This window comes from Crinia signifera, chromosome 9 (assembly GCF_055691185.1).
Source record: "Crinia signifera chromosome 9, ASM5569118v1, whole genome shotgun sequence".
Classification (NCBI taxonomy): Eukaryota; Metazoa; Chordata; class Amphibia; order Anura; family Myobatrachidae; genus Crinia; species Crinia signifera.
In genome coordinates, this window is record NC_139225.1 from 23,166,322 (window position 1) to 23,180,752 (window position 14,431).

The 14,431-nt window shown below is 42.9% G+C and overlaps 1 protein-coding gene across 3 annotated transcripts in view; it reads left to right on the forward strand.

Moving 5' to 3' along the window:
* Positions 1-8,310: 8,310 nt before the first annotated feature.
* Positions 8,311-14,431, forward strand: part of LOC146035234 (uncharacterized) — a 422,801-nt gene continuing 416,680 nt past the window's right edge. For all 3 annotated transcript variants that reach the window (XM_083158558.1, XM_083158560.1, XM_083158559.1), the window contains exon 1: positions 8,311-12,550. In XM_083158558.1, the coding sequence (XP_083014684.1) occupies positions 9,925-11,862 (1,938 nt within the window). In that variant the 5' untranslated portion in view covers positions 8,311-9,924 and the 3' untranslated portion in view covers positions 11,863-12,550. The remainder of the gene's footprint in view (positions 12,551-14,431) is intronic.

A 14,431-nucleotide genomic window follows, 5' to 3' on the forward strand; every position in this document is an offset into this window, starting at 1 on the left:
ATGCTTACTGTGCTGCTACGCTTATTTGCGGACTGTATTACCTCACTGGTGCTGCTGGCTATTTTTAACCTAATTTTTGCCTCTTGGAATCTCATCTGTATATGAGAAACCTTTGATTTTTTATATATGGTATTTGCCTATGTACTACATATTTTCTATATTTAATTTTAATATATGTATATTTGTGTACTTTTTTGCCCTTTTTTATATATAAAATTTGTTATATCATTCTGTGCCCTGGTGTCCTTCTGTTCAGTGTATGATCGCAGGTAAACCTTAGATCAGTGTCTGACAGCGCAGGTGCACAAAACCTTTTTTACATGCAAAACACTGACATGGCTATGGTCGACAATGAAAAAGGTTGACATGAGTTTTTGAAGATTTATTTTTCACTTTTTCAATGTTTTCATATTCATTCTCATGTGTCGACATGGACACCAATGAAGTGCCACACTTATGTCAACATTTACATGTGTTGACCTTTCTGTGTTGATTTTTTCTTGTGGCGATTCGCGGCACCCCCCTGCGACCCCCCTCCCGCGATTCACAGCACACCCCCCCAATTCGCGGCGACTCCCGCTATTTGCGGCCCCACCCCGTGACACACCCCCTCCTGCGATTCGTGGCACCCCGCGACCCCCCCCTCTCATGATTTGTGCCAACCCCCCAGGCCCCCCCTTCCTCGCGGTACCCCCCACCCCCCGCGACCCCCCTTACCGCGATTCCCCCCCCTGTCATTGCGGCAACCCCCCGTCCCTGCGACCCACCCTCCCACGATTCACTGCAACCCCCCGCGTCCCCCCCTCCCACGATTCGCGGCACCCACACACCCCCGCGACCCCCCCTCCCGCAATTCACGGCATCCACCCACGACCCCTCCTCCCGTGATTCGCGGACACACCTCACCTCCTCCCCCCCCACGCCCGCTCGCGATTCACGGCAACCCCAGGATTAAATGGCACATGCAAAACACTGACATGGCTATGGTCGACAATGAAAAAGGTTGACATGAGTTTTTGAAGATTTATTTTTCTTTTTTGAATGTTTTCATATTCATTCTCATGTGTCGACATGGACACCAATGAAGTGCCACACTTATGTCAACATTTACATGTGTTGACCTTTCTGTGTTGATTTTTTCTTGTAGCAATTTTTTTATAGTGACAATTATGTGCACGTCAACCTACACATCATCAACCAATTCTTTGTATAATATATAACACCTGTCCTGTTTTACTGTAGGTGTTTTAAGTCAGATCTTTTACTGCTACTATTACTGTTTATGTAAATGCATTCTGAATGACAGCAACATCCTACCATCCTTCTACAAGAATATATAACCAACTAGGTGATTTATCGCGCCCCGTGCCCCCCCCCTTCCGCAATTCACGGACCCCCTGCGCACCCCCCCCCCCCCACGATTCACGCCCCCCTCCCACGATTCACATCACCCCCCGCACACACCCCCCTCCCGCAATTCGCAACCCCCCCTCCCGCAATTCACGCCCTCTCCTACGCTTTGCGGACCCCCGCCCTCTCTCGCGATCCGCGGACACCTGCGCCCCCTCCCTCCCTTGATTCACGGCACCCCCCGCGCCCCTCCCACAATTCACGGCACCCCTAAGCCCCTCTTTAGTCCCCCGTATACTCACACACCCCTATCACTACCCAGCTTCCTGCTCTCCTGAACCGTAACTTCCACCACTGGGGAGTCACTGACGCTGTGTTGCCCACATACCCCTATCATGCCTCATAGCCCAGCCTCCTGCTCTCATGTACCCTAACTCCCACCCAGTAGGAGGAGACTCTGACTCAGGGCCACCGTCCTGTACTCCCACGCTGGACCCTCACCCACTGGCAGAAGCTGCACAGTGTCCCCCACCCTCCTCTTTAGTCCCCCTCATGTCCACACACCCCTATCACTACCCAGCCTCCTGTTTTCCTGTGTCGTGACCTCCGCCAGTGGGGAGCCGCTGACTTAAAAACACTACTATACTATTGCACACACACACCTAAACAACATGCACACACAGCCCCCCCACACCCACAAATGTCACTGTACCATCCACACCATCAATGTACATCTTACTCTGTAACCGCTTTTTAATTAAACAAAACATTGCACACCCCTTCCACATCATATGCTCTCTATCTAACACATTTCACCTATAACTCAAGTTGCAATACAGGCATCTGTCATACAGTTCTAACCATCTTTCTCATATACAAATGTTCACAAATTAAGGGGGCGCAGCCCCTTACGACGGTGTGAAGAGCGCCCGTAGGGCGCGATGAATCACCTAGTATATATATATATATATATATATATATAGACACATATATATATGTCTATATATATATATATATATATATATATACACACATATATATATATATATACACACATATATATCTATCTATCTATCTATCTATCTATATATATATATATATATATATATATATATATATATATATATATATATATATATATATATATAGACAGATAGATAGAAAGATATTCCCGACATATGACGTATATATACGTCATGGTCGGGAGGTACTTCCCGACCGGAGACGTATATATACGTCATGGTTTTAACTGTCACCGCGTCTATAGACGCGGTGACAGTTTGGAGATGTCTGCTGTCCCTGATTCCCAATCAGCGATCGCTGTTATTGGCTGTTCAAATGTGAACAGCCAATCACAGCGTTTTCTGTGTTACCGGCGGCTAAGCCGCTCGGTAACACAGTGATCGGTGGTGATCGGTGCTGTTAAGTACAGCACCGATCACCACCGATCGCCAGCCCCCCCCCCTCCCACCCGGCAGCCCCCCCTCCCACCCACCCGGCTGCCGCAGTGCCAGCACCCCTCCCACCCCCCCACCAGCCGCAGCGCCAGCCCCCCTCCCAAAACTGGTGAGCAAAATGGGGTCACATGTGGGGGGGTTCCACTGTATTGGTGCTTCGGGGGTCTTGCTAATGCGACATAGCACCCACCATTCATTCCACCACCAAATATCACTCCTTCCCTTCTGAGTCCTGCCATGCACCCAAATGGTATTTTTTGGTCACATGTGAGGCATTGCCGTACTCGGGAGAAATTGGGGCACAGATTTTGGGGTGCTTTGTCTCCTTCATTCCTTGTGAAAATGAAAAATTTTGAGCCAGAAATGCATTTTTGTGTAAAAAATTACATTTTTTTACACAAAAATGCAGTTCTGGCTCAAAATTTTTCATTTTCACAAGGAATGAAGGAGACAAAGCACCCCAAAATCTGTGCCCCAATTTCTCCCGAGTATGGCAATGCCTCACATGTGACCAAAAAATATCAGTTGGGTGCATGGCAGGACTCAGAAGGGAAGGAGTGATATTTGGATTTTGCAGCACAGATTCTGGTTGAATGACCCCTGAAGCACCCATACAGTGGAACCCCCAGCACAAGTGACCCCATTTTGCAAACTACACCCTTCAGGGAATTCAACAAGGGGTATAGTGTACATTTCAAACCCCCAGGGGTTTCACCAATTTTGATACAACTGAGCTGTGAAAATGAAAAATTAAATTTTTTACACAAAAATGCAGTTCTGGCTCCAAATTTTTCATTTTCACAAGGAATGAAGGAGACAAAGCACCCCAAAATCTGTGCCCCAATTTCTCCCGAGTACGGCAATGCCTTACATGTGACCAAAAAATACCATTTGGGTGCATGGCAGGACTCAGAAGGGAAGGAGTGATTTTTGGATTTTGCAGCACAGATTCTGGTTGAATGACCCCTGAAGCACCCATACAGTGGAACCCCCCCACAAGTGACCCCATTTTGCAAACTACACCCTTTAGGGAATTCATCTAGAGGTATAGTGTACATTTCAAACCCCCAGGGGTTTCACCAATTTTGATACAACTGAGCTGTGAAAATGAAAAATTAAATTTTTTCATTTTCACAGCCCAGTTGTATCAAAATTGGTGAAACCCCTGGGGGTTTGAAATGTACACTATACCCCTAGATGAATTCCCTGAAGGGTGTAGTTTGTAAAATGGGGTCACTTGTGGGGGAGGTTCCTAACTTTTAGCATCTTATGGTGCCTAGAAACCTACATGGTGCCTAAAAAATAATCTCATAAAAAGGAGGCTCCAAAATCAAGTAGGTGCTCCTTCTATTATGAAGCCTGTGGTTTGGTCAACGTGCACACTAGGGCCACATATAGGATATTTATGAAAACAAAAGAATTGGGGGAATCAATTTTTAGTCACATTTCTCTAGTAAAATGTACTGTGTTCCTTAGAAAAATGTATTAAAATTGCAAATCTGCAAAAAAAATGAAATTTTGAAATTTCACCTACACATTGTTTTAATTCCTGTGAAACACCTAAAGGGTTAACAAACTTCCAAAATGCTGTTTTGAATACTGTGAGGGGTGCAGTTTTTGAAATGGCATCATTTATGGGGGTGTCTCACATACAAGTCCCTCAAAGTCACATCAGAACTGAACTGGTCCCTAAAAAAATCAGTGTTTGAAATTTTCTTGAAAATTTGAAAATTTGCTATTCATATTGTAAGCCTCCTAGTGTCCAAAAAAATTAAAAGGAAGTTGAAATAATGATGGAAACATAAAGTAGACATATGGTCTATGTTAGTTATTAACTATTTTGAGTGGTATGATTATTTGTCTCACAAGCAGAAAAATTAACATTTTGCAAATTGCTAAATTTTCCATTTTTTTCCGACATTTTGGTATTTTTCACAAAAAAGCACAGACTGTATCGACGAAAATTTACCACTAACTTGAAGTACAATGTGTCACGAAAAAACAATCTCAAAATCACTGGGATAAGTAAAAGCAAAAAAAAGTTATCCCCACTTAAGTGATACCTGTCAGATTTGAAAAAAAGGGCTCTGTCAGGAACGCAAAAACTGGCTCTGTCAGGAAGGGGTTAATAGAGAAATCTATTTGCATGGACAAATCTATTTAGAATTGAATAAGATATTTTATAATAGGATGTTTTAAATGTAATGTTTGTTTTCTAATTATTATTGGCCAATATTGTGTTCATTTTGTATAATTTTAAATAGTTAAATATATTATTCCAAACAGCGCTGCTGCATTGTGTGTATACTGTATTGTCTGGTTTAGTGTAAAGCAGGCATGTCCAACGTTGGCCCTCCAGATGTTGTGAAACTACACATCCCAGCATACTTTGCCACAGTTTTGCTATTAGAGAATGCTAAAACTATTGCAAAGCATGCTGGGATGTGTAGTTTCAAAACATCTGGAGGGCCAACGTTGGTATCCCCTTTTGGATTCAGCTGCTGTTTGGAATAATTAGACTGATCAGCCGTCCATATTGTTTGAAACAATTTTAGATGAAGACCAGGCATGTCCAAACTGTGGCAATGCAGCTGTTGTGAAACTACACATCCCAGCATGCCTTGCCATAGTTTTAACATTCCCCAATACCAAAACTGTGGCAAGGCATGATGGGACTTCACAACAGCTAATGGGTCATAGTTTGGACATGCCTGAAGTAGACAAAGCAAAATCTGCATTACTTATCCAAGAGTCAACAATCAAAATGTCGACATAAGCAAAATGTCGGCAAGTTTTTCATGATTTTTTGTTTTTAACTGACTTGTTCATACTTTACCATCCCTGTGGGCATAAAGGGACAATATAAGTGTGCGAAGCGAGACACTAATGTGCAGGGGCGGGCTGGGCCGGGGGGCAAGGTGCCATCTGCCCCCCAGGCCGCTCTGGCATGTGTGCAGCGGGCCGCGGCCGCGGCCGCCATACCGTTTTTTTTTTTTTTTGGTACTTGTGAGTTATCCGGACGCCCGATTTCAAAATCGGGTCGGATCGGGCACATCGCATCGCATCGCATGCGACCATCGGATGCGATGCGATGCGATGACCCGATTTTTCCATAGGAATCAATGTTAAAATGGACTGAGTCCATTTTAACATGGAATTCAATGGGAAAAAGGGGTCCTTTTCATACCCCTACTATCCAAGTGGGCATGGAGTTGGATATAAACCTGTGGCGAGCGTAGCGAGCCACCGAGCCCGAAGCGTGGCGAGCGTAGCGAGCCCCGCGAGGGGACACGGAATACCGTCCCCTCGCGGGGCTCGCTTCGCTCGCCACGCTTCGGGCTCGGTGGCTCGCTACGCTCGCCACAGGTTTATATCCAACTCCATGCCCACTTGGATAGTAGGGGTATGAAAAGGACCCCTTTTTCCATAGGAATCATTTTAACATTGATTCCTATGGAAAAATCGGGTCATCGCATCCGATGGTCGCATGCGATGCGATGCGATGCGATGCGATATCGCATCGCATCGTATCTGATTGTATGCCTTAACTTAAGGCATACAATCAAAAAATCGGGCGTCCAGATAACTCACAAGTACCTTTTTTTTTTTTGTGCACTGCCGGCGGCCATGTTCCTGTAGTCTATTAATAGATCTCTGCGGCCACAGGAACATGGCCGCCGGCCTCCACGACTACGTGGAGGAGGGCCCGGCCGCCTGTTCCCTCTATTCATCCGTCGTTAGTGGCAGACGCTGGGTGGACGTCATGACGATGACGCCTCCCACCCACGCGTCTGCAGATGAAGGACGGCAGGCCGCAGGTTAGATTCAGGACAGGCCGCACTGCAGAATTAAGCAGAGGTGGAATTTCTGGAGAAGGAGCCAGGAGAAAATACAGTAAGTGTAAACTCACAAAAAAAAAAAAAAAAACGATGTTTCTGTATAATAATAATATTAATGCAATGACACCACAGGCTGCTCCCCCTGTATAATAATTTGTGTCATGGCATTACTATTATTATATTATACAGGAGGAGCAGCCTGTGGTGTCATGGCATTATTTTTATATTATACAGGTGGAGCAGCCTGTGGTGTCATAATTATTATGGTACAGGGGGAGCAGCCTGTGGTGTCATGGCATTATGCCATGACACCACAGGCTGCTCCCTCTGTATACTAATAATGCCATGACACCACAGGCTGCTCCCCCTGTATAATATAAAAGTAATGCCATGACACCACAGGCTGCTCCCTCTGTATAATAATAATGCAATGACGCCACAGGCTGCTCCCCCTGTATAATAATTTTTGTCATGGCATTACTATTATTATATTATACAGCAGGAGCAGCCTGTGGTGTCATTGAAATATTATTATACAGTGGGAGCAGCCTGTGGTGTCATTGCAATATTATTATACAGAGGGAGCAGCCTGTGTTGTCATGGCATTACTATTATTATATTATACAGCAGGAGCAGCCTGTGGTGTCATAATTATTATTGTACGGGGAGCAGCCTGTGGTGTCATGGCATTATGCCATGACACCACAGGCTGCTCCCTCTGTATGATAATAATGCCATGTCACCACAGGCTGCTACCCCTGTATAATAATAATGCCATGTATAATATAAAAGTAATGCCATGACGCCACAGGCTGCTCCCCCTGTTTAATAATTTGTGTCATGGCATTACTATTATTTTATTATACAGGGGGAGTAGCCTCTGGTGTCATAATTATTATTGTACAGGGGGAGCAGCCTGTGGTGTCATGGCATTATGCCATGACACCACAGGCCCCCCCCCTGTATAACAATAATGCCATGACACCACAGGCTGCTCCCCCTATATAATATAAAAGTAAAGTCATAACACCACAGGCTGCTCCCTCTGTATAATAATAATGCCATGACACCACAGGCTGCTCCCTCTGTATAATAATAATGCAATGACGCCACAGGCTGCTCCCCCTGTATAATAATTTTTGTCATGGCATTACTATTATTATATTATACAGCAGGAGCAGCCTGTGGTGTCATTGAAATATTATTATACAGTGGGAGCAGCCTGTGGTGTCATTGCAATATTATTATACAGAGGGAGCAGCCTGTGTTGTCATGGCATTACTATTATTATATTATACAGCAGGAGCAGCCTGTGGTGTCATAATTATTATTGTACGGGGAGCAGCCTGTGGTGTCATGGCATTATGCCATGACACCACAGGCTGCTCCCTCTGTATGATAATAATGCCATGTCACCACAGGCTGCTACCCCTGTATAATAATAATGCCATGTATAATATAAAAGTAATGCCATGACGCCACAGGCTGCTCCCCCTGTTTAATAATTTGTGTCATGGCATTACTATTATTTTATTATACAGGGGGAGTAGCCTCTGGTGTCATAATTATTATTGTACAGGGGGAGCAGCCTGTGGTGTCATGGCATTATGCCATGACACCACAGGCCCCCCTGTAACACCCCAATAAGGGTTAATGTTTATACATAAACTAAAATGTTATATGGTTGTGATACAGTAAATCTAGCAGATATCAAAAGTAATATTAGTAGTTAATTAATTATTTAGGAAAAGTATTAATGTGTTAATACCCCTTATTAATAGAATATTGTGAAATGAACACTGTTTACCCCTTTCCTGAACTGACAATGGACTTGTCCTCCTAGCCCATTAGGGTGGACTATACCATATACCCTGCTTTAAAGGGGAGAACTGTGAGGAACATTCCAGAAAGGAAAATATACTCTAACAGTTGGCAGAGCCCCTGCTCATCAGGAAACCCCAGAGCAGAGACTATAAATAGAGCTGCTGAGTAGAAAGTACAGTTAGTGTGCTATAGAGAGGGGCTGAGGAAAGCTGAAGTGCGGCAGAAAGACGCTGTGTAGCAGAACCTGTGGAGGGAGACACAGCAGCAGCTTCCCCTGAAGGCAGGCAGTAAGGTGGAGAATAGGCAGAGGCCTAAAATATGAGAAGAGAGGAGTGGTGAGTGCACTCAACCCCTAGGACTCCATATATGACCAAAGGGACTGTAACAGGCCCAGCCAGCGTAGAGTGACAGTCAGATAGGATGCTCAGATACACCAAAAGGAACTTCTTTAATAGTATATAACATCTCCAGGATAAGTCTTGCACAGTGAACATATTGTAAAGATATTGACAGTTGGGGACACTGAAGGAGAATTACAGTGTTTACAGAGGAGATTACAACAGATATTGTTGTGAGGACATTGCTAGAGAAATATACAATAAAAGTTAATGTTCTTCATTTGTTCTAATGGACTGTTCACACTGAAATAAAGACACCAACTCTATGGTTAACAGTGGTACCAGAGAAGTGTAGCCAGACAATTCTGTGGAGGCTATCCTGCCAGCTTATTTACTAGTGAAAAAAGGTACCAATTTCAGCAGCAGTGTTACTACAGAAAGAGCCGAATGAAGAGATACAATGTTTCTGTTTTAAATCCTTTATACAGTGACTACAGAGTTTCCATAGTGGATTACAAATACTTAGGGAAATAGACACCTCAACGTGGGACCTAAAAATCCTGTAAAAGAAGGGACAGTTAATCTAAAATAAGCGCTTATACAAAAGGTGACTGCAGTCGCACAAGGGTTAACCCAAGACTATTATAGTCCTAAATAATTATTGCGCAATAATTCACCTAATTGAGTAATTAGAGGCCTCATAGAGTAGGAAAAGTGTTGTGTAAATGTTTAACATTGTAATTGCTATTGATACATTGTAAGTGCATAGGCAGCAACCGTTTTGCCCTGTTGCAAAATAGTAGCATTAGTTAAGGAATTGATATTGATGTTAATATACTTTACCACTGTTAGAAGGAAAGTGATTTTATTGCTTATATCTATATATTGTTACATTGGTGCCGGATTAACCTGGAATTTCCTCATACTCAAGGGAAGCTGAGTTCCAGTGAAATAAAACCGTTATATTGTTGTATTGGTGTAACTTATTGTGGTGAACTGTTAAAGTCTGTTAATAACAAAATACCTGTGAAGAAGATAAAATACTTACCCGTAAAGCAAAGGATACTTACCTGTGAGGGTATCACATTTGGCGTCCGCGAACAGGATAGGAGCAAGATGTTGGATATCCAGACTCCTGTGTTAACTTTGAGACGGAGATTGTTACCCATGTCACCCAGGCAAAGAACAATGGCATCACCAATCACAATGCCTTACTACCCTGGAGCCCCATGGCTGCCAACTTATTCTGGGAAAGCATGTACTCCAGGTAACAGTATATTTAAGGACTTCAAGTCAAAACTGCTGTCACTATTTTGCATAGGTTCCCTTAATGAGCCACAGAAGGTGGAAATATTGATCGGCCAGTTAAGAGGCCTAGCCCTTCGGGAAGTAAACTCTTGGTCTACTGAACAGAAGAAGAACGTAGAAGACATATTTAAAAAATTGTCCACTATTTTTGATTTGCAAACTTTATCTAAACTTAAAATTAACTTCTATGGAAGAAAGCAACAGCCCCATGAATCCTTAAGAGAATTTGCTCTCAGTTTGCAGGAATCACTCAAAGAACTACAGAACTTTGACCCCCGTGAAAAACAACAAGAGGATGAAACATTGACCAGTCAATTTATAGAAGGAGCTCTCGGGGATGCAGTGCGTACTACATTATGCATGGTGAGATCACAGAATCCAACTTGCCCTTTCCCTGAATTTAAGGAGACTGTTATCAAAATTCTGGGACTGAATACATCTTCTGAAACTACCTCCTCCTTATCAGTGGAAAATTCTGAGGCCAGAAGTCCCTCTAAAATCAGCTATAATGAAAGAAAAAAACCCATGGCACCCAAAGAGGCAGTCATACAGCATGCTCAGTTATCCTCCTGCCCTGACCAAAGTGAAGTATTAAAAAGCAAGATCGAAGAATCTATCCAGGGTTTTACAGAACTGTGCAGGGAGGTGGAAAACCCAACGAAAGAGCAATTGCTTCCTCAAGAACAACAGAAAGGTTATATCGAAAAGAGAGCCAGGAATTCGAGAATAAAACGGATCTACCAGTTTGACGCACAGAGATTGCCAGTATGTCAATGCCGTAGACAAAAGGAACATGTTCAGTTCAACTGCAGGCAACATGAGAATTTAAACTCAAACCCTGAGGCAGAGGATCAGTGCTCAGGAAGCACAGCAAGAATTGATCAACCTGTGGATGACAGACAAGATATAGGTCCAGAAACAGTATTGCAAAACCAGGCTAAAAATGTTGGTGTACCTAATGCAGGCAGTGTTCTGCCAGCCAGCACAAGGAACATTTTGGGTCGAGTATTATGGTTTAATGTCCAACGGGGTTATGGCTTTATAAACCGTATTGACACCAAGGAAGATGTATTTGTGCACTATACTGCCATTAAGAAGAACAACCCCAGGAACTTCTTCTGCAGTTTGGAAGAAGGAGAGTTGGTGGAGTTCAATGTGGTGATTGGAGAGAAGGGCACCAAAGCTACTAATGTAACTGGTCCTAATGGTGTTTCAGTACAAGGCAGCAAATATGCAGCAGGTCGCAGTCCATATGCCAATGTCCCAGTGCAGAGAAAATCAGTTGGGAGGACAGTTGAACAAAATGTAGAGCAACAGAGTGAATTGGTGCAGCAGAACCTACAGGATACTAACAAACCACAATCTCTTCCAGAGCCAGAATACCAGATTAAACCTAGAATGGATGACACACATGCTGGTAAAGTTCACTACAACCAGCCAGATTTAAAAATTGTTGAATATAAGGAAGACATTGAAAGAGTTGCCCACTCAACCACAGCAGAGAGGTTGGGTTCCCATGAACTTAATTGCCTTGGTTCTTTTATGCTAAAGTCAGAATCTATTTTATGTGAAGAACCATATATTTCAGTTAAAGAGCCCTTAACTTCTGTTCCATCAGAGTACAAACTTCCAAATAGTAAATATATTGAGATAAGTTCCAGTGAAACAGCATTAATTATGCACCAGATTTTGAGAAAATATGGAATGAGAAACAGAAGTGCCCCATTTATACAGTATAGGCATTAGATTGAACATAAATGTCAGAATAAGTACTGCTTTTGTCAATATTAATTGTAAAAAGTGTTTTTTTTTTGAGTGCGTGTGTGTGTGTCCACAAATATTAGACTGTTCTTTATTGGATGTTGTCTGTTGTGTGAGGACACACAACGTTCAAGCGGGGAAGTAATGTAACACCCCAATAAGGGTTAATGTTTATACATAAACTAAAATGTTATATGGTTGTGATACAGTAAATCTAGCAGATATCAAAAGTAATATTAGTAGTTAATTAATTATTTAGGAAAAGTATTAATGTGTTAATACCCCTTATTAATAGAATATTGTGAAATGAACACTGTTTACCCCTTTCCTGAACTGACAATGGACTTGTCCTCCTAGCCCATTAGGGTGGACTATACCATATACCCTGCTTTAAAGGGGAGAACTGTGAGGAACATTCCAGAAAGGAAAATATACTCTAACAGTTGGCAGAGCCCCTGCTCATCAGGAAACCCCAGAGCAGAGACTATAAATAGAGCTGCTGAGTAGAAAGTACAGTTAGTGTGCTATAGAGAGGGGCTGAGGAAAGCTGAAGTGCGGCAGAAAGACGCTGTGTAGCAGAACCTGTGGAGGGAGACACAGCAGCAGCTTCCCCTGAAGGCAGGCAGTAAGGTGGAGAATAGGCAGAGGCCTAAAATATGAGAAGAGAGGAGTGGTGAGTGCACTCAACCCCTAGGACTCCATATATGACCAAAGGGACTGTAACAGGCCCAGCCAGCGTAGAGTGACAGTCAGATAGGATGCTCAGATACACCAAAAGGAACTTCTTTAATAGTATATAACATCTCCAGGATAAGTCTTGCACAGTGAACATATTGTAAAGATATTGACAGTTGGGGACACTGAAGGAGAATTACAGTGTTTACAGAGGAGATTACAACAGATATTGTTGTGAGGACATTGCTAGAGAAATATACAATAAAAGTTAATGTTCTTCATTTGTTCTAATGGACTGTTCACACTGAAATAAAGACACCAACTCTATGGTTAACAGTGGTACCAGAGAAGTGTAGCCAGACAATTCTGTGGAGGCTATCCTGCCAGCTTATTTACTAGTGAAAAAAGGTACCAATTTCAGCAGCAGTGTTACTACAGAAAGAGCCGAATGAAGAGATACAATGTTTCTGTTTTAAATCCTTTATACAGTGACTACAGAGTTTCCATAGTGGATTACAAATACTTAGGGAAATAGACACCTCAACGTGGGACCTAAAAATCCTGTAAAAGAAGGGACAGTTAATCTAAAATAAGCGCTTATACAAAAGGTGACTGCAGTCGCACAAGGGTTAACCCAAGACTATTATAGTCCTAAATAATTATTGCGCAATAATTCACCTAATTGAGTAATTAGAGGCCTCATAGAGTAGGAAAAGTGTTGTGTAAATGTTTAACATTGTAATTGCTATTGATACATTGTAAGTGCATAGGCAGCAACCGTTTTGCCCTGTTGCAAAATAGTAGCATTAGTTAAGGAATTGATATTGATGTTAATATACTTTACCACTGTTAGAAGGAAAGTGATTTTATTGCTTATATCTATATATTGTTACATTGGTGCCGGATTAACCTGGAATTTCCTCATACTCAAGGGAAGCTGAGTTCCAGTGAAATAAAACCGTTATATTGTTGTATTGGTGTAACTTATTGTGGTGAACTGTTAAAGTCTGTTAATAACAAAATACCTGTGAAGAAGATAAAATACTTACCCGTAAAGCAAAGGATACTTACCTGTGAGGGTATCACACCCCCCCTGTATAACAATAATGCCATGACACCACAGGCTGCTCCCCCTATATAATATAAAAGTAAAGTCATAACACCACAGGCTGCTCCCTCTGTATAATAATAATGCCATGACACCACAGGCTGCTCCCCCTGTATAATATAATAATAGTAATGTCATGACACAAATTATTATACAGGGGGAGCAGCCTGTGGCGTCATGGCATTACTTTTATATTATACAGGGGGAGCAGCCTATGGTGTCATGGCATTACTTTTATTATACAGGGAGAGCAGCCTGTAATGTCATGGCATGATTATTATACAGGGGGAGCAGCCTGTGGTGTCCTGTCTTTTACGCAAGGGTGCATCCTGTGGTGCCATGTTCTTTATTTATGCAGGAGAACAGCCTGTGGTGTCCTGTTATTTATTTATGCAAGAGAGCAGCCTGTGGTGTCAAGATCGTTATTTATGCAGGAGAGCAGCCAGTGGTGTCCTCTTCTATTTGTTATGCAGGTGAGCAGCCTGTGGCAGGGGCGGAGTTGCCGGGAAGCCAGGCAAATTTTCAGTGTGCTGTGTCCCGCATAAGCAACGCTATTCCTGTCGGCAACTGGTGGGGGCATATGTATAGGCAGCACTACTGCTGTCATGACTGGTGTTGGTGTTGGCGTTACATATAAGCAGCACTACTACTATCAGAAACTGGTGCGGGTGTTATGTATAGGCAACGCTACTATTGTGGGCAACTGGTGTGGGTGTTACGTATAAGCAGCGCTACTATTGTTGGCAACTGGTGTGGGTGTTACGTATAAGC